Source organism: Montipora capricornis, chromosome 10, assembly GCF_036669925.1.
Source record: "Montipora capricornis isolate CH-2021 chromosome 10, ASM3666992v2, whole genome shotgun sequence".
NCBI classification, from domain to species: Eukaryota; Metazoa; Cnidaria; class Anthozoa; order Scleractinia; family Acroporidae; genus Montipora; species Montipora capricornis.
The window spans coordinates 46,997,735-47,020,000 of NC_090892.1; the positions used below are offsets into that span (position 1 = coordinate 46,997,735).

Below are 22,266 nucleotides of genomic sequence, written 5' to 3' on the forward strand. Positions count from 1 at the left end.
GTGGTCAGAGTCGGGGCATAGGTGGATATAATGTTCACAAAGCCCACCAACATTTTCATGCGAAGGGGAAGAATTCTAGATGACCCTCCGGAGGGGATTTCTGTGGTGGCAATCAGCGAGTTCCTCACGGCAAAGCCTACGCCGTGCTGCCTTGGCTCGTCCTGGGCCAGGCCTTGCCAGAAGAAGGTGTAGTCTCTTTCCCACTGTTGGCCAGCCTGGTTTCCTGGAGACAGGCGACGTCGATGTTGAGTTGTGCCAGCTCCTTGTCGATGATGGCGGTCTTGCAGGAGTCGTCCATTAGCTGAGGGTCAGCAGAGAGACCAGGGCACATGGTGTGAATGTTCCAGCTTGCGATTTGAAGAGCTGGAGTCTTCGTAGTTTTTTGCTTTTGACTTCTTGGTGCAAGTACTTGCTCGCTTGTCCGGAGGGTCCCCAAGCCCTATGCACCCAGTAGAGCAGGCAAGCAATAAGGGGGCGGCACCTTACTGGCTGGGGGCTGCCCAGCTTGAGGCGGGTGGTAACCACCCAATGAAGCTGTAGGGGCTTCTCCCACAGTCGGACAAGACCCCTGGTGCTCCTTCTTACACCAATCAGTTGGAGCTTAGAACCAGTAGACTGCCTCATCCCGTGTTGTGCCAGAGTCTTGCGACACCGCTGTACTGCCCTCTCCAGTTTGCGCTAAGGCCTGGGCAGGAAGATAAGGAGACGCTGGGCTGCCCATACAACAGTGTCCCCCTCTCGGTGTCACTGGCTGGGTTCAAGGGAAAGGAAGAACCAATACAACTTGGGGCTAGTTCCACTGCAGAAGCTGCCGGAAGGAAGTGCTGAGCACCTGCCATCCGCCGTAGGGGCTCCACTCCGGATTTGTCCTCGAGGTTTACTCCTGAAGCGTTCCTGAGGTCAGGTATAGCCGCAAGGCAGCGGAGGTTTGAAATCAGGGTTTAACTTCCCCTAGATGGGCTGCCTTCACAGGCTAAGAGCCCCATCTACCCTGGGCAACTGGTTTTAAGGCACCAGTGGCTTTGCCTTTGCCCCTTCATCTGTTGCTGGTGCCAGTTCCACCACACGGAGTCCAGAAGAGGCAGAGGCTCTTAGAGTCGCATGCCATTGGGAGCATTTCAAGAGGTTGTGAGAAGCCAGCCTCACAACCCACTCCCTGGCTGTAACAGCCTTACGGCACGTATAACCGACATATCCTGCATCACACAGGCCACACTTAACATAATGCACCACGCATTGCTGATTCACCAGGGGAGGCTTGTCTTCCCTTACTTTGATTTCATCCTTGATCTTCCGACTTGTGAACACCGGGCTAATATCTTCATTGACCTTTCAACTGAGGTCACCAAGTTGTCTGCGTATTGCTTTTGCAGATCTTTGATCTTTAAAGGGCAGCATGATTCTGATTGGAGCTTCTTGCTTCTCAGATACTTGCGTACGTGAGTCTTCAGACACTTTTCAATCAATGAATTGGCGGATGGTAGGCGTTCACATTCCTCGTGAAACAAAATTCCATGGAGATTAGAGCTTAAATGCATGGTTAAGCATGGTGTTCAGTAGTGAGTGTTTGCATCTCCCATCCACGTGGCTGTGGTAGTATAACAGTAGCCCACTGTCCATCAGTTTTTTTGGACACCTTTGCGTCTAGCCGGCATCCATTCTTCATTACTTCCATTTCCAGAAAGGGAAGCCTGCCGTTTTCTTCGACCTCCATTGATGACTCCAAGGATGACTGTTGTTCAATGTCGTTAAGAATTCTGAAGCTGTTTCAACATCAGTCATTACGCTAAGTGTATCATCAACGTAGCGTTTGTAGACGTCAGGCATCTTGTTTTCTGTTTCCAGTTGTTTTTCGAAGATATTACACATGCAGGCGTTTGCCATGAGGGGTCCCAGAGGCGAACCCATGGCAACACCATCAACCTGTTGGTACAGATTTCCTTCAAACTGAAAGAGCTGATGTTTCGTGGCAATTCTCAACAGCTCTATCAAATCTGACTTCGTGATGTTGAGACTGTGTTCTTCATTGAACCAGGCTCTTTCTGCAATGCTTGATGGACAAGGGTTTCCATTTCTCATCCAGCCACGTTGCAGGCTTGTAATTATATGTTCCCGTGGCAGATAGTATTGGACGCATGGCTAACTTCTTCTTTTGGGTTTTTGGGAGACCGTAAAGATGTACGAGTCTCGAACCCTTCTGTATCACTGAATCCGCAGTGGTTTTAGGTAAAATTCTTTGTACAACTGAGGATAACTCCTTCTCCTTCTGAAGTAATGGATGGTAGTGCTTCGGGGGGTCTTCCGCATGTTTTTGGTCTCTCGACACTCACGGGTATGAATTTTGTCATGTCATTAATGGATGACTACTTCAAAAGACGCGAACAAGAAGCAAAGGCAGACAAGGCAGTGTTCAATATTATATTTACTCATTTATTTATTTATTTATTTAGTTAGTTATTTATATAGTTGTGCTATTTGTTGCTATTTTTTTCCAAGATTCACAGGAACATTTATCTATTTTTGGATCTAATCCGCAACCCTTGTGAAGCATTCACCATCATCTTCACTTATTTATTTTTTCCATAGCGGCCAAGCCCGAATTGTGCAAGCCAGTTCTGAAGGTGGCAGGGGTATCCACCTCATTCATGGCATGTCATCAAGTGATGACGATGATGATGATGGTTTCGACGATTTTGCTTTCCATGATGGAAATGTTCCTAGTCCTCCGAGTACGTGTACAGCTTGATATAAAATTCTGGGCGGAGTTGTTTAAAGCAAGGTTGTGAACACCATTCTTTGCTTAATTTACCTGAGCAACCTCTGAGTTGTGTTCACTCCCTATTAGCCCTGCTTCGAAAAACTAGGCCCAGATGTAGAGGTTATGAAAAAGCCATTCTGTCTGTTTGAATCAACAAATCACTTTCTGTTTTGAGTGTTTTTCTGTATTATCTCCAACATCCATAATTATTTTTTCACAGCTGATCCAAATCCAAGTACATCCTCAGTCGACGTAAGTATATGCTCGTCTCAGTTGATTATTACACAAGCGACTCTAGTACATTGTACATTTATTTATTATTTTGAACAAACAAGTGTAGATAATAAAGTTTCCTGAGGGTCCATAGGATAGGTACAATCATAAAATTTATTAACCCATTGATTCTTAAACTGCCCTCCCATTAGCGAGTAAAATCATCTGGCGTTAGAGTAGTCTCACTCCCAAGGGGAAAGGACATATAATATTATTTCATTGCTGACTGATTAATTGATCAACCTCTTTCTTAAATTGACTATTGCTACTTTGGTTCCTTTTCAGGAAAGTACATTTAAACAAGACACCGTCTTATCAAGTGGTCAGAATGTGACCAATCATAATATTTGTGCAAGGCTTCATATGGTAATTAAGTACTTGTTTTCTTTAAGGTATCAGTATACCCCAAATGACAATCTTGCCGCATTGTCAATGATTCACGGTCACACGTTTCATAAAAACTCCAATAAAGTATATAATTATTTTAGTTGATTTAAGGCAAGAAATAAAAACCTTTCCTAAAGTAGCGATCATTTTCCATAGTAGTTCAAGGTAAGGTAGCTGGAACCAGTTTCACCACTTTTAAGAGACCTTATTACATGGGTTATAACTAACATATTGTTTCATGTAACAGCAATGTTATTATAATAATAGTACCATATGAAACACCAATTATTGCCTAACAAAATGCACCCCATATTGTGACATTAGGTTACCATGGCAATGTGAAAGCTCTCCAAAAACAGCCTATATTTCGTCTTTACTTGAATCTCAAAAGTGAATTTGGTGACCCCCATTTTTTATTGTAGAAACATTTAAGAGTAACAAAATTGCTATAAAACATTTCGTAAGACCATATTAAATGTTTGTAGACGAACAGTCGATTACGATTACCGATGCCAGTCGCTTCTCTGAAGAAATCCGCAACTCACATACTGGTCTCTTATGATGCCCTCTTTACTAACGTCCTTTTAAATGAGATCATCGTCTTAGTCGAAAAAGCATTTACCGATGATTGGTCAAACTTATGGCCTTAATTAACCTGCAAAAGGATCAACTCACAAAACTTCTCAAGATCGCCACTACTAACCAGCTTTTCCAATTCAATGGCCAGCTGTATGAACAAATCGACAGTTGGCCCTGTAATGACCAATGTCTTCCTCTGCCACCTAGAAGACAAGCTTACCCGCAATGGTGTGATGCCCACATTATACAAGAGATATGTTGATGATACATGTACCTTGGTCAGAATGCCCAGCACCGACACTGCAATTGATTTTCTCACTACTCTTAATAGCCTCCACCCTACCCTGCCTTTTATGATGGAGCTTCCTATTGATAACAAGATCTCCTTTATCGACATTGAGATAATCAAGAACTGAACAAAGATTGACACACAAGTATATAGAAAGCCAACAAACACTGTCTTGTTGCTGCATTTTCATAGCCACACAGACAAGCGCTGTAAAGATTGCTTGCTCAAAACAATGATCCATCGCGCATCTGCTCTATCCTCAACGACTGAAGCCTTCAATCAAGAATGCACTACAACCGACCTCAAGCCCAGAGAAATCAAGCCTCCAATCGTAAATCAACAATGCGTTATTTATTCTTTTACATGTGATCTGTGTGATTCAGATTATGTCTGCTATACGGCTCAACACCTTCATCAACGTAATGTTAAACATAAAAACTCTGTGATTGGCAAACACTTTTGACAGCCCATGGGGATACAAGCCTCCTCAAAGAAAGCCAGTTCCGCATTCTAAAAAAATGCCAAGGAAAATTTGACTGTCTTGTCTATGAAATGGTCTTAATCAAGGAACACAATTCTAGTCTCAACACGCAGACTGATTGCATTTGCGCAAAACTCTTTGTTTAAAGAACATTCCATCACCTATTGACTTTTTAGTATTTAAACATTTTTTATCTTTCACTTTTTGAGTTGATACTGATGTTAGCCAAACGTCGTCTACAAATTTTAAATATGCTTTTGCGAAATGTTTTATCGTAATTTTTATCGTTAAATAGAATAGTAATTCTAAAGCAATCGGAGATAGAATTATTGGCATAGTTTCAAAAAATCCATGGGAGCCATTTCAGGGCTGCCTTACATTTTTCGAAAATTTAGGGCAGCTCTGAATTGGCTCCCATGAATTTTTTAACACTTTGCTGATAGTTTTATCTCTGATTGCTAATTACTATTCTACAATAAAAAATGAGGGTTACCAATTTAAAAGTAAAGTAAAGTAAAGTAACCATATTTAACGTCGATAACTCGTAACAGTAATTCAACTGACAAACCTGAGGTCGACGGTGCGCTCATTTTACTTCCCCCTATCCATCAGTGCTCCGTTTTACGGGTATTTAAAGCTGCTTAGCTACACGGAAAGGAAAGAAGTCCAAACAAGGATGTGAGATCCGGGAATCGAACTCGGGACCTCTTGCACCAAGGTCGCACACTAACCGACTGTGCCATCCTTGCTCCTTGCTCCATCCTTGCTCCATTTTTGAGATATAGGCAAGTACCGGTAAATATGAAATATAGGGATGTTTCTTGTGACGTCACCCATTATTATTAATATGCCAACCAGAACCCAATTGGCTGTTGAAACAATGACTTATTTTGTTCCATAGTTGGCAAAATGTGAATATCAAAGAAAAATGAGGTCAATGTTTGTAAACAAGAAATATTGCTATAGGTTGTTTGTGGAGAGCTTTCATGTTGCAATGGTAACCTATTACATCACACAAATTGTAAACTAATGCAAGCATACATGTACATTGTATGGTGGGCCAACTCGTGATATTCAGACAACACATGTGCCAGCCAAAACTGTCATTTAAGCCTTGAGTATTTGAAATAATCAACCAAAGTGGACACTTTTTGCGAAAATTTGAAATGCAAAGTTGAAATAATTATTTTATACCGGTAATTCTTTGGAAACCAGTAGTGCTTTAAGACATGCAACATTTTTCTTTGAGAAAAATCGGAAAATTAGTGCTAGTATGTACAGCGCGGTAAATACTCTGTCCTTTTTTATACAGAACTCTGCGTGTAAAATTTTGCATGTTCTGTGAAGACTTTGTGTGCAATTACCTATTTACCCGCAATTTAGTGTATTTCTTTTACTCCCGCATAGCGCTCACATAATTTACGTGTAAATTGCATGCAGTGTGGCAGATTTACAAACATGATACATGTGTGTAATGCTGTTATTCCTGCAGCCAGTACTGTAGCTCTGTGCAAGATAATTTTTCGTTTGAGGGATTTTATTTGCAATTTTGGTCCAGATTCCAGGGTACATGTAGCTTTGAAAGAATGCCTCCTACCTTGTCATTTTATAGTGAAGGGCTATGTCAGTACCTAGGTCTTTCAGACACTAAAAATGATTACCAGAAAACATGTTTGAAGTTTGGAGGCCATGTTATTGTTATTCATATCAAGATTATTTGTGCCGAAATCACTGCTTCACATCTAGTATTTTCAAACGGTCACTTGCAGAGCCTGGGCTACCTGTAGAAATCCAGAAAATATAAGATTTCTTTTAACTTTAAATAATAATATGATACATGTGTATACTAAAACGATAATAATTATTGCCTTGATCTAGAAACATACTCATTATTTTTTTTTCTTTTTAGAGGGAGAGTTACCTTCATCATCATCCCAACTTTACCCAAAGTGACAAAGCTTCTGCTTATGCCAAGTAAGGTTTGGTTTTGGGAAAGAGGATGATTGAAGGCATCAAAATCTTTTGTGATAGGCTTGGCTTAAATGATAGATTTCCCTTTGTTTTTTTTTTTTCGCAGTTTCATTCCCAACAAGATGGAAAGAAGAGCCCAGTATCATCAAAAATTATTTTGTGGCAGATATTCTTCTGATGGGAATGTCTTTCTTTCAGCGTGTCAGGGTATGTACATGTAACATTGTTTCTTTGGGTCGTAAAGTTAAAAGCATAATTCCCCATAATTCCTTTGATTATCACTTAATAATGTTTTGATCTATTATAATCTTGGTAAGCTGTTCATTATTGAAGAAAAATGCATCCTTTTATTGATGGTGACTCTGAGATCTGTGGAAAAAATCTGAGTGCTTCTCTGCAGGAGATGAACCTACGACCTTTCGATTACTAGTTCGGATGCTCTACCATTGAACTAGGTTCATTATTGCTTGTATTAGCGGGGTTTTGATGCTTTGCTTTAATGTTAACTACCAATTGTAAAAAGTCTTAAATTGCTTTTACTCTAAAATAATGTCTCTTTAACAGATCAGCACATTCGGTTATATGATACAACAAATGGACAGTTCAAAGAGTTTCGTGACATAATAGCCAGAGATGTTGGCTGGAGTATAATCGATACTGATTACAGGTACAGCAAGTATTTTTGACAGGCATTACCAGTCCTTGTTAATAACTATACCTTTTTAGACATAATTTAGCAAGTTATGGTTTTTTTAGATTCAGTATTATAGTAAGCATAAAACCATGTGGAAGAAAAACATTAGCTAGTGAAAATTATCATCAAAGATTTCCATTAGATCTTTAATACCCAAATGACTTTTTTCTTTATCTTTCTTCATTTTTATTAGCCCTGATCAACAGTACCTAATCTATTCTAGTTGGTCAGACTACGGTGAGTTTTAGATTCTGTATTCTTCCGTATCTCAGATCTGTGTTAGCAATTACTGGTACTGTTTTTTCTTATTTTCTTCATCTTTCTTTTTTCAGTTCATCTTTGTAACATTTATAGAGATCATGAAACACACGCTGCTCTGTGTTTAAGGTGAAATACCGGTACATGTAGTAATGGTAGATGTAATGGGGTGCTGGGATGGTGGCAGTGGTGAGAGCATTCGCCTCCCACCAATGTGGCCAGGTTCGATTCCCAGACTCGGCATCATAGGTGGGTTGAGTTTGTTGGTTCTCTACTCTGCACCAAGATGTTTTCTCAAGGTACTCCAGTTCTCCCTTTCCTCAAAAACCAAAATTTGATTTGAGTTGCATTGATTTGTTAATTTCAATTTACAGTGTCCCCGATTATTGCTCTACAGCGCTAGAAGATTAGACACTTAAATAAAAGTTCCTTTCCTTTCCTTTCCTTTAACTCTTGAGTGCATCTCACCAGCTCTGATTCTGACAGGAGTAGCCATTTAACGCTAACAAAATTGATGATGTGACAAGATGATTGAGGAAATCAACCTCATTCCAAGGGCCTTTCTCTGCCCATAATTATTATTGTAAGGTGCCCGCCCTGCTCTTGGCAGAGAAAAGGGAACGGGGCTGTGAGGAATGTATCTTCTTGTCTATCACGACTTGGGGATGCTCAGGGAAACATCTGAGTTCTCCTTTAAAGGAGTCTAATCTACGATCTTGAAATAAATTATTATTATTATTATTATTATTATTATTATTATTATTATTGTTGTTGTTGTTGTTGTTGTTGTTGTTGTTATTATTATTATTATTATTATTATTATTATTATTATCATTAAGTTCAGTTGCTCAAACACTGATCTTTTAGGAGTAAAACCTTGGCAGTGCCAACCTAACAGTACTCGAAGTCATAAGAGTGCTCACATTGATGTCACCTGTATACGTGGACTTTCTCTTTGAATTCTAATAATTTATTGTCATTATATTTTCTACCTCAGATGTCGTGTTTCTAGCTTTCTGACTGGTTTAGTCAATCTCGGTCCATGATAGCAGCAGGCAATAGCCCCGGGGGGTACTCCCTAAAAAGGGGTTATATAGGTATGTGCGGCCCCAAAGGGTAGGGTTTTTCAGCCATTGTGGCCATAAATAGGGTATCAATTTTTGCACTCTAGTCTTGAATTCGTTTTTTTATTTAGAAGAAGCTACTTCTTTATCATGTCCCCCTTCTTCCATCTGCGCTTTGCCTTCCTCTCCCCCGGCAGCTTTGCAGGCTAGATAAGCCCATCGACAAAAGCCCTTCACAAAGTATGATTACAGTAACTGTGTATGTACCGCAACGGCTTGTCATGCGTTCCGGTCACGGGCTGGGCTCTCGGGGTTTTTGAACTGAAGTTGACCAGACATAGACCACACTATAAACTGAAGCAGCCAGTAAATAATCTGAGTAAATACAATGAAATATTTTACTAACCGAACATTGCATTACAGTCAAATCGAGAAAAAAATAGTTATTTAAAGGACAATGCTTAACTATCCACTGTTTTAGTGTAAAATAATATCAGATATCCTTAAAGCTGGATGCTCGTAAGATTTATCTTCCAACAAAAGGTTCACTTTTCAACTGCTTACCAATAGTTTTTCTCATTTTACCCTAGTCCAGAGGACTCGAGATTCTGTGCCTTTTCGATTAAATTTTCACATGACAATAAGGAAATCCTGGCAGGGTGAGTTATGAAGCACGTAAGCTTAACTCTAACCTTAAGAGTATTCTTGTAGTAGTTGAGTTTAGGTCTAAAAGGGAAACTTTTTTTGTCATCTTCCGTAAAGCAATCCAAGAGCTATAATTATCGGTTTCTGATGGAGTAATTAACATCAATAATACAATACAATACATACTTAATTGACCGCTCCCCATAGGAGCTTTTTAGGGCCAATGAAACACAGTTAACGAAATGATGGAACAGAACAACAACAACAACTGTTAAGAATCCCAACTGGCCATAGGCAAACCAGTTGGCTATTTACAAGTGCAGCTGGGAAGTTGAACGAGGGACTACCAGGAACAAATTCAAAGAGTGGTCATAGCAGGTCTTGAACCAGGAATCTCCGGATCTCAAGGCAAGCACCCTAACCACTGGGCCACACTGCCTCCTTTATAGTATAATAATAATAATAATCATAATGATAATCATAATATTATTATTATTATTATTATTATTGACAACTACAACAACAGGAACTACAAGTGGAATTTATTTCCACAATAACACAATTTTTTTGCTTGTCCTCCAAATAGTGGGTCGTGCTGGTGCATTTTTAATCATTTAACCTTGCGTTTTAAATTTGTAATGATTTTTGTTGTAGTTATTTAACCCATTGACTCCCAGGGGTTCCCCATTGACAAGAAAAATCATCTGGCATTAGACAGAGTAAAAATACTAAGTATGGCTGGTTCAGGCCGGCTTGGGATTCAAAGGGTTAATCAGTGAGTAATTCAGTGCAGAAGATGAATATTATTTCCACTGATGCAAATAGCCTTCCCATGCCATTTGCATAACCGTAGCAGGAAGTCCCCTCTAACAAGATGAAACTCACGTTGGATTAACCTATTGACTCCTGGGGGTTCCCCATTGATGAGTAAAATCGTCTGGCATCTGGCATTATACAGAGTAAAATGAAAAGCCTGGCAGGTTTTGGCCAGGGAGTTCCTTCCTTTCAAAAATTAAATAATATCATGTACAAATTTTGTTGTCTGTACTTTTATATTTATATTGTACCTTTAGAGCCAATGATGCATGTTTATATGTCTATGACCGGGAAAGTGATCAACGAATTTTAAGGGTGAGTGAGCAATTCAAGTATATCATTGCTAAAATGATGTAGAACATTTCTGACTGTAGCTTAAGTTTTTGTTTTAAAATTTAATTGACAGTTGAATTAGGGTTGAATAATGCCCATGTAGCGAGATGTGTTTGACAGCAATTTCAAAAATGCATTAATAATTTATGAACGTAACAGCCTACCAAGACACCGATAAAATGGCACATGCATGAGCTTTAAACCGGCCGATAAAACACTCCTCATTAGAGAATTTTCTTTATTTGATAAAGAAGAGTTGGAAAGAAGCAGACTAACAACAATTTTTATAAAAGTGACGACACATTTGAAATTAAATTTGCAAGACATGTTTCGGTCGTGCAACGACCATCTTCAGTTGAAAGTAGAATTAATTTGAAGTTACATTTGAATTTATAATATATATTATAAAAATTTAATTGACAGTTATAAAAATAAAGAAGAGTAATGAGACCTAGCATGTTTTTCTTGTATGCTAATACGCTTATTTTTTTCCGGTTTTTAACTTTTCGTTTAAATATCTACATGTATAGTGACTGCGTGGAGTGGAGTAGTTCAAAAACGTTTCCCTCATAATGTAAAGTATTAGTAAAGTCAAAAGTCAATTTGTTTAACGTCGGTAGTTCCTTCAGTTACGAAACTGGTATCAATGGAAGCCGACGGTGCGCCTTTTACCCCCCCTCCCTCTGTCAGTGCTCTGTTTGATGGATATTTAAAGCTAATATTAGCTACACGGATCAGAGGAAGGTGGAAACAGACGTTGAAGTCACCGAGGATCGAACTGGGGACCCCTTGCTCCAAAAGCCGCGCACTAGCCAACTGAACTACGCCTGCAAATGTTGGTTTTTGAGGAGAGGGGAAAACCGGAGTACCCGTGGAAAAACCTCTCGGAGCAGAGTAGAGAACCAACAAAACTCAACCCCACATATTGCGTAGAATCCGGGAATCGATCCTGGGCCACATTGGTGGAAGGCGAGTACTCTCACCACTACACCAGCCCTGCTCCCCAGATCGCTGGATGATCATGTGCTTTAGTGGGCATTTGATTTATATGCAAAAAAAACGTTAGCTGAGCCAGTTGGACCCTGGTAACTAATGACCTCAAAGAAGTAACTTATTCACAGAAGTCTAGCTGAAAATCTAGAGCTTTTTGTGAAGTCTTTATAGAAATGTGGGACGATAGTTACCCTTCGGATGCTGTGAATGTTCTGGCGATTCAGAATGGAATTGCATATACATTGTTGACTTCTTTGACATTATTAGTTTTCAGGACCCAACTGGCTTGGCCAAAAATCAAAGCCCCACCACAGATACTTAAACAAAAAGTTAAAAAAAAGGGGAAAAATAAGGGTCATAGGGAATTTAAAAGTACATGCATCAAGGGTATACAACTCAGTACAAGTGCATGATTAATAGGAGACTGCAAATGAAATCAATACTGTACAGGCAGTTCAAGTGAAATGTTGAGTTTTTGTGTGAGAGAAGGGAAAGCCAGAGTACCCACATGATGGAGAATGTAGAGAACCTTCAAACTAAAATGTGCAAGTCAGAAATAGAACACGAGACACACCAGTGGAAGGTGTGTGCTCTAACTAGAATGCCAGCCCCTCTCCCATAGCAACAGTGGTGGTTTCAGTAAGCACCAACAGCCGACAAATACCGGCAGTTTTGTCTACTTAACAAATTGGCATTGATTCAGCGTTGTCTCCACTCTTATCGACAACAATATTCGTCATCATGGTGGTCAAAATGTTGTGCACCTTGTGAGTCCACAACAAATTTTGACCAAGGTGACGACGAATATCATTGTCGATAAGAGTACAAACAACGCTGAGCCACTTTCGATTTGTTTTTTACCACAATATTCAACGCCAAAGAAAGTTTTTATTTTAGAGCATGACAAAAAGAAAGAGCAAGCATTGTCTAGAACTTTCTCGCAATATGATTGCTTTATTTCCCAATTTGACCTTTGCTGATTGGCTATTACATTGCGTGACAAATTGACGCGAGCACGATGCAAGCAGCGTTGTCTAGACTCTTATCAACAATGGCAAATTAGCCAATCAGATAGCTAGATTGACAGAGAAGTTGGCTGCCTTTTTTTCCTGGCCCTAATTGTTCAAAAGGTGGCTAGCATTATCTACCTTTTGAACAACTGGGAACTGAACTGATTAAAATAGTAATTCAAGAGAAAGATAATTCTTTCAAACCAAAGATTAAAATTCATTTTGACGATGACAGCAGTCGGTTACTCTAGTCAAACCATCTGCCAACTTCGATTAATTTTAATGAAACCTCTGAACAAGAATCAAAATGAAGTAGAATAAAAAAAACTAATGAGACTGAAAATGAGTTCCTGAAAAGAACATCATTCAAGAAAAACTCATTTCATGTTTGAGAATTGCAACGTCCATTTGGAACAGCCTTTCTCTGATTAAATTAAATACTATCACTTCTTGAACAATAGTCATTATTTTACACGATTTTATTCATATTTTAGTAGTATTTTATTAGTTAGTTTTTATAATTATTTCTGAAAAGCCATTTCATTGGAGATTTAATAAAGTATATATACATGTATATATATATATATATAAAGTATGAAACTTGATTTTCGTAAAACAGTGCTCAATACATAGAGGTAGAGCGAAGTATATGTGGAAGAAAAAAACAAATAAACTACAAGTCCATCCCTACAAGCCCGTGGGCGACCACGATACAGGCTTGTAGGGATGAACTTGTAGTTTATTTGTCTTCTTCGTCCACATATATATATATATATATATATATATATATATATATATATATATATATACTATATATATATACTATATACATACTATATATATAGTACAGTGAGGTAGGGACCAAGTTAAGGATCAGGTGTGGGAAGCAGTGAGGTAATCTGGAGACCCAGGTTCAATTCCTGGCTGAGCCACATTTTCACTTAATTGCTTAGTTGTGCTGATTTCTGTTCCCAAATTAACCTTGTCTATATAAATATATATATATATATATATATATATATATATATATATGTATATATATATAACCCATTGACCCCTGAGGCGTCCTAGGACGTCCCCAGTTGGTGAGTGAATTGTCTGTCAAGTCTCACTTCCAGGAGTCAATGGGTTATTAAAATAAGGGGACATTAATTTTTTTGACTGGTTGACCCACTGACCTCTGATCAGGCGCCCTAGGATTCCCCCAGTTGACAAGTAAAATTTTCTGGCGTTAGACAGTCAAAATAAAATGTATCAAGGCTCACTCCCAGGAGTCAATGGGTCAATGGAATCAATCCAGGGATACAGAAGTTGACTGAGTGCACTCTTCGTTGGTCACTGCGCCATCCAAGCTCCCCACATTGAGAAATAAGTGACCTTTGAATCACATATCACAAAATTTCATTGTGCTCATCAAGAATGTCACAAAATCTTGGCCTAGTTAATTTTCATACAGTGATAGTGCATTAAATGTTTCATTCAGATTCATGCACACGAGGATGATGTGGATGCTGTGAGATTTGCAGATGCTAGCTCTCAAATATTGATATCAGCAGCAGATGATGGCCTTTGTAAGGTAAGGAAAAATGATTTGTGGCTGCTTTGTACTACTGGGTATCTGAAAACCAATAATAGTAATATTTACTGGTAATTATTGATGATATTATTGATAATCATTATCAACCCATTCATCCCTGAGCTGGCATGAGCCCCATTGACAAGTAAAGTCACCCTCAGGAAGGGTTAAGAATATTATCAAACAAGTCACTTCAGTGAAGGAGGTTTGATGAAGAATACCTTATTACATGAAGTTTTCACGACATGTTTCTTTTCAATTTTAAGGTGCACATATTTTGCAATTTTGCAAAAGTTTTGTATTTTGAATCACAATATTTTTGTGATCTTGAGTAAGACACTATCAAATAGTGGTGGGTCTAACACACAGGTCACATTCCACAGGTCACTCGTTGCAGGTCATTGTTTTCCCTTTTGGAAAGTAACCAAAACCCTCAATTTGGCTAACCCTAGGGCTAAGGTTGCTTTTTAGGCCTAGTGTTTGTCAAATTTAGAATTTTGGGTTACCGGTACTTTCAGAAAGGTGAAACAATGACCTGCAATAGAGTGACTTTTTGAATGTGATCTGTGTTTTAGACCCACCGATTAAAATAGTGTTAAATAAATTTTATTTAACTTGTCCTTGAATCAAATAGAACAACTTCATCTACAATAACATAAAAAATAACAAAAGATGCAGCGGTGGGTCTATATGACAACAGTAGTGACAAAGAAGTTCTCTCAGTTTCCACAAGAGGTTCATACTAGTCTTGTACGTGAATTATTGAATCAGTTGTCAGTGATATCCATTACATGGATCAACAGGCACATCTCTTTCAGTTATTGTGCTGTTTGTTTCCCTTCCTCCCTGATGTTGATTGTCGACACATTGTGTGAGTCACTTAATTTTTGCATCTTGTTGTGTTCACAACACTTGCTTGTATTGTTCATGTCACTGTAATTTCACGAATTTTTTTAATCGCGGGGCTTCGTAATTATTATTCAACAAAAAAATGGCTGTAAACATCTTGCTTTTCCTTGGAAGGTTTGGGATCGCCGTGTACTGGATGAAAGCTGCCCTTGTCCAGTTGGCGTTCTGGCTGGACATGCAGATGGTATAACTTACGTTGATCCCAGGGTAATGAAAAAAATAATGAAGTTTGAGTGTTGTACACATAGTTGAAAGACTAGCACATAAGGGCTTAGAGACAGTGTCAATGTTTCATATTTTGAAATTTGATTCTAAGAAAAGTTTCTAGAATGTTAAACAAATTTGCTATAATGCCAGAATTTTTGGAGAGCTTTGCCAAAAAGCCATGATGATGTCTATAAGTATATTTTGTGACTGTGAACAATAGCCAATCTAGGTGAATACTAGAGTGAAAGAGCTTACGCAAGTGACATATCCTATACGCATCTGATAACAACTGATAACAGTATTTTACATAATTTCAACTTTGCCGTCGATTGGTAAGTACGTGAAGGCTGTCGAGTCATACATCACCATTACGGAATGTTATGTCACGTTAACTGCTCATTTTTACCACAATTTTTCTTTTTTCTTAACCTGTCGGTTAGCTGTCGGTAGACTGTCGGTAACCTGTGGGTCAACTGTCGGCCGACAGTTGACCGACAGTCGGCCGACAGGTTTTTTGGGGAGCTCTTCTTCACAATTACCGTCAAATCAATGGTTTGCTGTAGCTCAGAATAATTGAATCAGAAATTACCCGTCTGGAAAAATTTCACCATGTTGACAAAAAATCCAGTACAAAAACACAGTCATCTGCTTTAACATCTGAAACTTGATGCATTTTGTGGGGCAAAGATTCATGGAGGAGGCAGTATGAATGAATGAATGACTGGAAGTCCATATCATCCAAGAAAAGAGGTGAACCCAACCTGGTAAATGAAGGGGGTAGTTTCTGAAGAAACTGTGGTGCTGCATCGGTGGGGAAGTAGTATACAAAAATTTGGTTTTATCAACAGAGTTTATAATGTAAATTGGCCACCGTACAGAGATTCCAATTCACTCTGACGAAGGGCTAACGCTCAAAACGTCAGCTTTCAGAATCTCTGTATGGTGGCCAATTTACATTATCAACTCCGTTGATGAAACCAAATTTTGTATCCAACCTGGTTAAGACTGTCAATGAAATTAGCTAGGTCTTAGTCACCCTGCTCTCTGGCAGTTAAAGTTGGACTGACTCAAAAATCACACTTGTGCCCCACTAAGCCAAATGATTCACCTTTAACATGTGAATCAACTAGACATTAAGCTACCAAGGACAACATTGAAGTCATCTAATTGTAAATGTTGACATCAAACTTAAATTAAATGTTATTTTACTTTCGGTGTAAAAGAAAGGGATGCTGTCACTTTTGATATTTCTGTCTTTGTGTCTGGAAGATTGTTCCACAATCCTATTGCATAGTGAGGACAATAACTCTTTTCCGATAGATGTAGCTCTAAAAAAAATGACCATTCTAAATCAGTTTCTAGAACTAAATATTGATATAGCACTGAGATAAACGAAAGTTTATACCTAATCACTGAAATGGGCACTTAGACTTAAATTAATCTGTAAAATGAGAGTTTAATTTAGGGGACTCGTGGTGGGTATATCCATGAGATCTTTCCCTACACTTAATTAACTTAAGAGAGAATACAAGAGGGCAAAGTATAGAGCCCAGAGGCATGAAAGCATTGTTGTATAAAATGTTGGATAATTGGCTTTATGGTGGTAATGCTCAATATGTACAATATCTATCTGGAATTCTGAAAGTGATCCGCCTGCAAGGAAGCATTTAAGTAAGTTGTGGGACAAAGTACAATTCAGGTTAAAATGATTTCATTTCAGTTTGTTTTTGGTTTTTATAATAATTTGTTAAATTTTGGTAGCCCCACCTAATCATAGCCAATCATGAATAACTGATGCTAGGAGACAAAGCAAATTTTGAATCTGACTAGTAAGTTGGAATCTGTATCCAAGGAGTTAAATTTGAATTTTTGGCATGTACATTCAAACCATGCCTAGTAATCGCACCATCCTACGGAAGAAATGTTTTTCTTTTCATTTTGCTGTAACTTGCTCCTAATGTTAAGAGTTCAGACCAGGCAAAGGGGGAACAAGGGATCTGCTGCTGGATGGCTTTCCTTGCACCGCGAATTGGATAGAGGTTGTTGTGGCTTGTCTTGAAAATACAAGCTGTTTTTGCATCAAAAACCTGGCACAGTTTTAAAAGGATTCTAAATCCACTTAATACTGAAGTGAAATTTCAAATCCCAAACTACAAAAAAAATTTACAATCTTGGAAATAACATTACTGCAGAATATACCCGTCCACTATTGACAGTGCTCTGAAGTGGGCCGGCATCTTTGTGCTTTCAGCTACAAAAACAATGTTAATCTGCAGCAAAATGGTTTTGTACATGTAGATGACTTCACGGTATGCTGTATGGGCATCTATTGGTTAATTACTTGGGGAAATGAATTTTCCTTGGCTATCACTTTTGTACAGCTGTCAAGGGAAACTATTTTGTTCTCATGACATATCCCAGCTCCAGTTATCAAAATTTGTCCCATGTAAATTACCTGGGGTAAAGTCAGTGGCACTGAAAAATATTCAGTTTCCTGCCATAAACTATGAACAAGTCAATTTTTACTTTGATGAAAAGTCAGCAGGGTGACCATGGCTATTATTACTTTAAATGACCCATTATGGTTAACATGATTTAGCCTTATGCATAATATAATATAATTTGAAGGGCACAGTGCATTGAATAGAAATAATTTTCAGGTTTGCTTCTTTCAGTGACCTGGACAGCTGTACCCTTGAGATTATTTTCAGTACATGTATTTGAAGTAATTTGTAACTTGTTTTTGATCAAGTACTGATTGATATGTATTTGTTAACAGGGAGATGGGCGACATCTCATTACAAATTCAAAAGACCAAACAATCAAATTATGGGACATGAGAAAGTTTTCTGGTGAAGAGGGGATATCTGTGAGTGTCAATGAATATAATTATGCTATAGATATTTTTGTTATGAAGAAGTCTTGAAAATGTCAAGTTTTGAACATGCCATTGAATTTACATGTAGGTCAGTTCAAAGTGATAGGCATTGAACAGTAACTGATACCTTAAGGTAATGAAAAATAACAGGAACGCTGTGGTGTTAGCTCATATAATTGTAACAGTAAACTGTAGTTCAGGGATGCTTTGACTAAAACAAACACTTCAAGAAATTTATCAGAACTAAGCATACATGTCATTACTATTAATTCTGGACATGCATAGTTGAATTAATTGAGAAAAGTTTTGGAGCTTTTATGCATCCCTCTATTTCAGGCTACAAAACGTGCTGTGGCTGGACAAAGATGGGACTATCGCTGGCAACCTGTTCCAAGAAAGTGTAAGTTGAACTTATGAGAGAAGAAACAGCTTAGTGGGGATCATAAAACATGTGACTGTTGTTGACGTGTAACTCAGTTTCTTATGTTCTTATTTTCATTAGCCATGAGACGAGCCAAACTTCCCGGAGATTTTTCCCTCATGACATATCGTGGTCACAGTGTGTTGCACACACTTATACGGTGTTACTTCTCTCCAGTACATACAACTGGGCAGGTAGGCTTGCAGATTATCATGCTCTAACTGAATTTAACCATTGTCTAGGGAGGATCATTAGAATAAGACTTGCAAACTGATATTATGTATTCAACAGAAGGAAATAGAGCTTAAAAAGAAGGCTTGGGAATTGCATTGGCTGGCCTTAATTCACCCATACTGTTGCAGAGAAGCAATTAATAATTTTCATGGACCACTTTGGCCAACCCCCTGTCTGCCCCCTCCCCTTCCTGACTTCACTCTCTTGATACACGTTTCCTCCCCCCACCACATACTAAACATCCAAATGTAGTAATGAGGGTCAGACAGATTCATGCCAAGACAGGATGCTTCACTATTTTTTGGAACAGGTTAAGTCAATAAACTTGTACTTTTTATCTTTAGCGATTTATTTACTCTGGCTGCTCTACAGGCTCTGTTGTCAGTAAGTGTTGACTTATTAATTTTTACACTTTAATGAAGAAGCGTTAATGTTGACAGTCTTTTCACTTTTTAAAATGGCTTCTTTTATTTTCTATTATTTTGATAAGTTTTCCAATTTCACTCTTTCAGTTTATGATGCATTGACAGGCAAAATTATCTCCAAACTTACTGGACATGTATCCTTGCTTTACTAAAGGGTGCTGGAGTTTGTCTTAAGTGCTTTTAATTTACAAGAAATAGTGGTTTGTTACAGAGTGTGCACAATCATTTTTTCTTTTCTTCATCAATGGTGGTTTTAAGGTTTGTTTTTAGATGTTTAAAGAACCTAACAAGACTGTTAATGAATGAACTATTAAAATATTTTGGTGTTTTAAGCACCAATGTAATCAATGGGTATTGCCCAATGAAAAGCCTTTATAGGAGTTGTCCTTAAGGGATGAGTTATGTTCTTAACTATGATGAGGGATCGACTGTTCGTGACGTATCATGGCATCCATACCAACCAGAAATTGTCAGCACTTCGGTGAGTCTATAAACAGTTAATAAAATATCTCTGACTTCATTTGAGAACTGTACTGTAGTCCGTTGCAGATCCAGTAAGATTTGAAGTAATCAATCAGAGACCTTTTAATTAATAGCAAGGACAACTCCATAAAGTTTCTGCTGGTGGGTGTTCAGTCCTGCAAATTTAATTAATCCAAGTCCAAAATGACATACATGGTTTGGATACAACAAAAATTTATACTCCAGCGAGAAAAAATAAAAACCTCTTGTTTTGTTAAAAATTCATAAAAGCAGCTGTAGATTGCCTCATTTTATCCAACTTTTTTATCATTAACTAGTGGGATGGAGTACTTGGCTCGTGGAGTTACAAGAGAAAGGATGATGAAGATGATGATGATGATGGCTTAGCAAAACACAAAGAAACATTGCCAAAAAATACTCGGCGTTCTGCGCGTATCAGTTTCAGGAACCTTCTTACACTGTAGTTTTTAGAAAACACTTGTAAAGTGGATTACAACTGTACCTGTACAGGGAAGTTAGGTAGCTTTGAAAGAATAAACTTTCTGTACTATTGAAAAGCACTGTAACGTTTCAACAGGGTGGGTTTCATAAGGTTATTTCTCTTCCTGAATCAGGGGTCAACTAGTTTAGTTATGTACAGTTGGGAGTGCATGTTGGCACGTAGGGTTCATACGTGTGTTTGTATTAAAAGTGTTGTGTACTAGGGAAGTGACTGAGATTCAAAACACAGCACCAAGCATAATTTCTGTAAATATTATTACATACATTAAAAGTGAATTATTGTTGGGGAGTAATAGGGTAGTAGTTATAAAATGGGCAGTGTGCGGTTGGTTGGGGTTAGGGTTAAATGAGTGGAAAACATGATCAACACAAATTTTGTGTTGTAGTTGAAGGGTGGAAGTACAGCAGAAATACAGTAAACAATACGGTAGACTTAATGCAATGCTTTTACAGCTAACATCTCCCTGCCGGCCTCTCCGCAAATGCTTAAATCATTGCCCCTTCAAATAAAATAATGCCCTCCCTTTAGGCTTTTAAAGTTCACTTTACATACAACTGCATATACTTGTTTTAGTTTTAGTTTTTGGAAAATATTTTTTCACCTACAAATTAATAAAACTCAGTTTGATTTGGAATGGAAAAATTTAAACTAAGACCCCACTCACAATAATTAGCTTCAAATAAATACACCCTATACCCCCCTAATGACCTCAAAAATCAAATAAGCGCAATGGGCATTTACTCAAGCATTTACGTTATTTGTATCCATTGACACAAATCGAAATCGTCGTTCATCACAAAAACTCCACTCCGTCAGAGGAGAATCTTCCTTTGAATCAAGTCAGTCAAGTCTAGTTAAATTGTATTGGTTTTTTCAGCTAGTTAATGTTATTAATAATTATTGTGGTATTATGTTTTTAAAAGGTTTGAATTAACATGTTGGAAATAACATTACTATTACTGATCGGGTTTGTGCATTACAAGCATATCACTTATTTTTATTAGGGAAAAAATTACAGTATTTGCACCCTTACACGTTAGAAACATCAAGATATTTACGTCAAGTATGATTCAACTGTAGCGGGAACTGCAAAAGGAAATGACCCTTTACTACTGTTTTGTGAAGTTTTGTGCCTACTTGTACATTACTTAAGTGATGGAATATATCCAAAGGCTAGTCATGCATGTAAATGTCCAATATATTGTTTGTTCACAGTGCAAGTGCCTAGTTACCAACTGCAGATTATCATTTCCACATTGTTCCTCTATTATGTATGTGCTACTGCTTACTTGGTAAAACTTTATTGCCATTAATAATGGTAAACAGTAATGTTTCATCCTCAGAACAACTGTTTCAATGCTAAGCATTGTTTTAGTGGGGGTAATTGCCTGATTTGTAGTGATATTTGACTTAATTGTGTACTCTACAGAATATCATGTTTGTGATTGGTCAATGACAAATGCATTAATACTGTAGGTTATGGGTGCAATATGAAATTTGCTATGGAAACACAGCAATGGAGTACTTTTGTTAAGTAGATTATAAATAAAAAAGTGAATATGATCTTGCTCAAAAATTTCATGATTATGGTCACTCTTGATGTTTTGAAAATTCTCAAATTGCACTTGCCTAAGGCTCATGCAATTTTGAGATCTTTAAAAACATCAATCGTGGCCATAAATCATGAAATGAACTCGCATTCATATGATTTCTGATACAACCATCACAAATGCCATTTCAAAATATTGGACGAGTTGGGACAATTTTGAAATATTGCAAATGGCATTTATGCCAAATATCGTGTGCAAATCAGGCTTTTGAACTACCTGAGAGATCTGTAATTATTTTCTTGAGCTGGTATTTTAATTTTAAGCTAGCCAATTAAATGGCTGAAATTTCTCAGGTAGTAACATGAAAATATGTAATTTTGATGCAAAAGTTATTCAAGGTTGTTACAGAAATTGAAAGTAGTCAGTTTTGTTTGTAGGGTTGTCTATAGTTAAAATGTGTTTTTCCTGAAAATTCAGGTTCATTTTTAAATAATTCTTTATTAAGCTAAAAATAAAGTAATTTCATGCAT

At 37.9% G+C, this 22,266-nt stretch overlaps 1 protein-coding gene across 1 annotated transcript in view; it reads left to right on the forward strand.

Moving 5' to 3' along the window:
* The window catches only part of LOC138018685 (DDB1- and CUL4-associated factor 11-like), a 28,547-nt gene extending 6,281 nt beyond the window's left edge, over positions 1 to 22,266 (forward strand). The window contains exons 2-20 of the mRNA XM_068865373.1: positions 2,587 to 2,729; positions 2,979 to 3,010; positions 3,317 to 3,397; positions 6,677 to 6,741; positions 6,845 to 6,945; positions 7,303 to 7,405; positions 7,626 to 7,669; positions 7,765 to 7,819; positions 9,345 to 9,413; positions 10,473 to 10,530; positions 14,035 to 14,127; positions 15,151 to 15,243; positions 18,023 to 18,112; positions 18,458 to 18,521; positions 18,624 to 18,736; positions 19,121 to 19,160; positions 19,289 to 19,335; positions 19,623 to 19,682; positions 20,002 to 22,266. Of these exons, the coding sequence (XP_068721474.1) occupies positions 2,587 to 2,729; positions 2,979 to 3,010; positions 3,317 to 3,397; positions 6,677 to 6,741; positions 6,845 to 6,945; positions 7,303 to 7,405; positions 7,626 to 7,669; positions 7,765 to 7,819; positions 9,345 to 9,413; positions 10,473 to 10,530; positions 14,035 to 14,127; positions 15,151 to 15,243; positions 18,023 to 18,112; positions 18,458 to 18,521; positions 18,624 to 18,736; positions 19,121 to 19,160; positions 19,289 to 19,335; positions 19,623 to 19,682; positions 20,002 to 20,148 (1,498 nt within the window). The 3' untranslated portion in view covers positions 20,149 to 22,266. The remainder of the gene's footprint in view (positions 1 to 2,586; positions 2,730 to 2,978; positions 3,011 to 3,316; positions 3,398 to 6,676; positions 6,742 to 6,844; positions 6,946 to 7,302; positions 7,406 to 7,625; positions 7,670 to 7,764; positions 7,820 to 9,344; positions 9,414 to 10,472; positions 10,531 to 14,034; positions 14,128 to 15,150; positions 15,244 to 18,022; positions 18,113 to 18,457; positions 18,522 to 18,623; positions 18,737 to 19,120; positions 19,161 to 19,288; positions 19,336 to 19,622; positions 19,683 to 20,001) is intronic.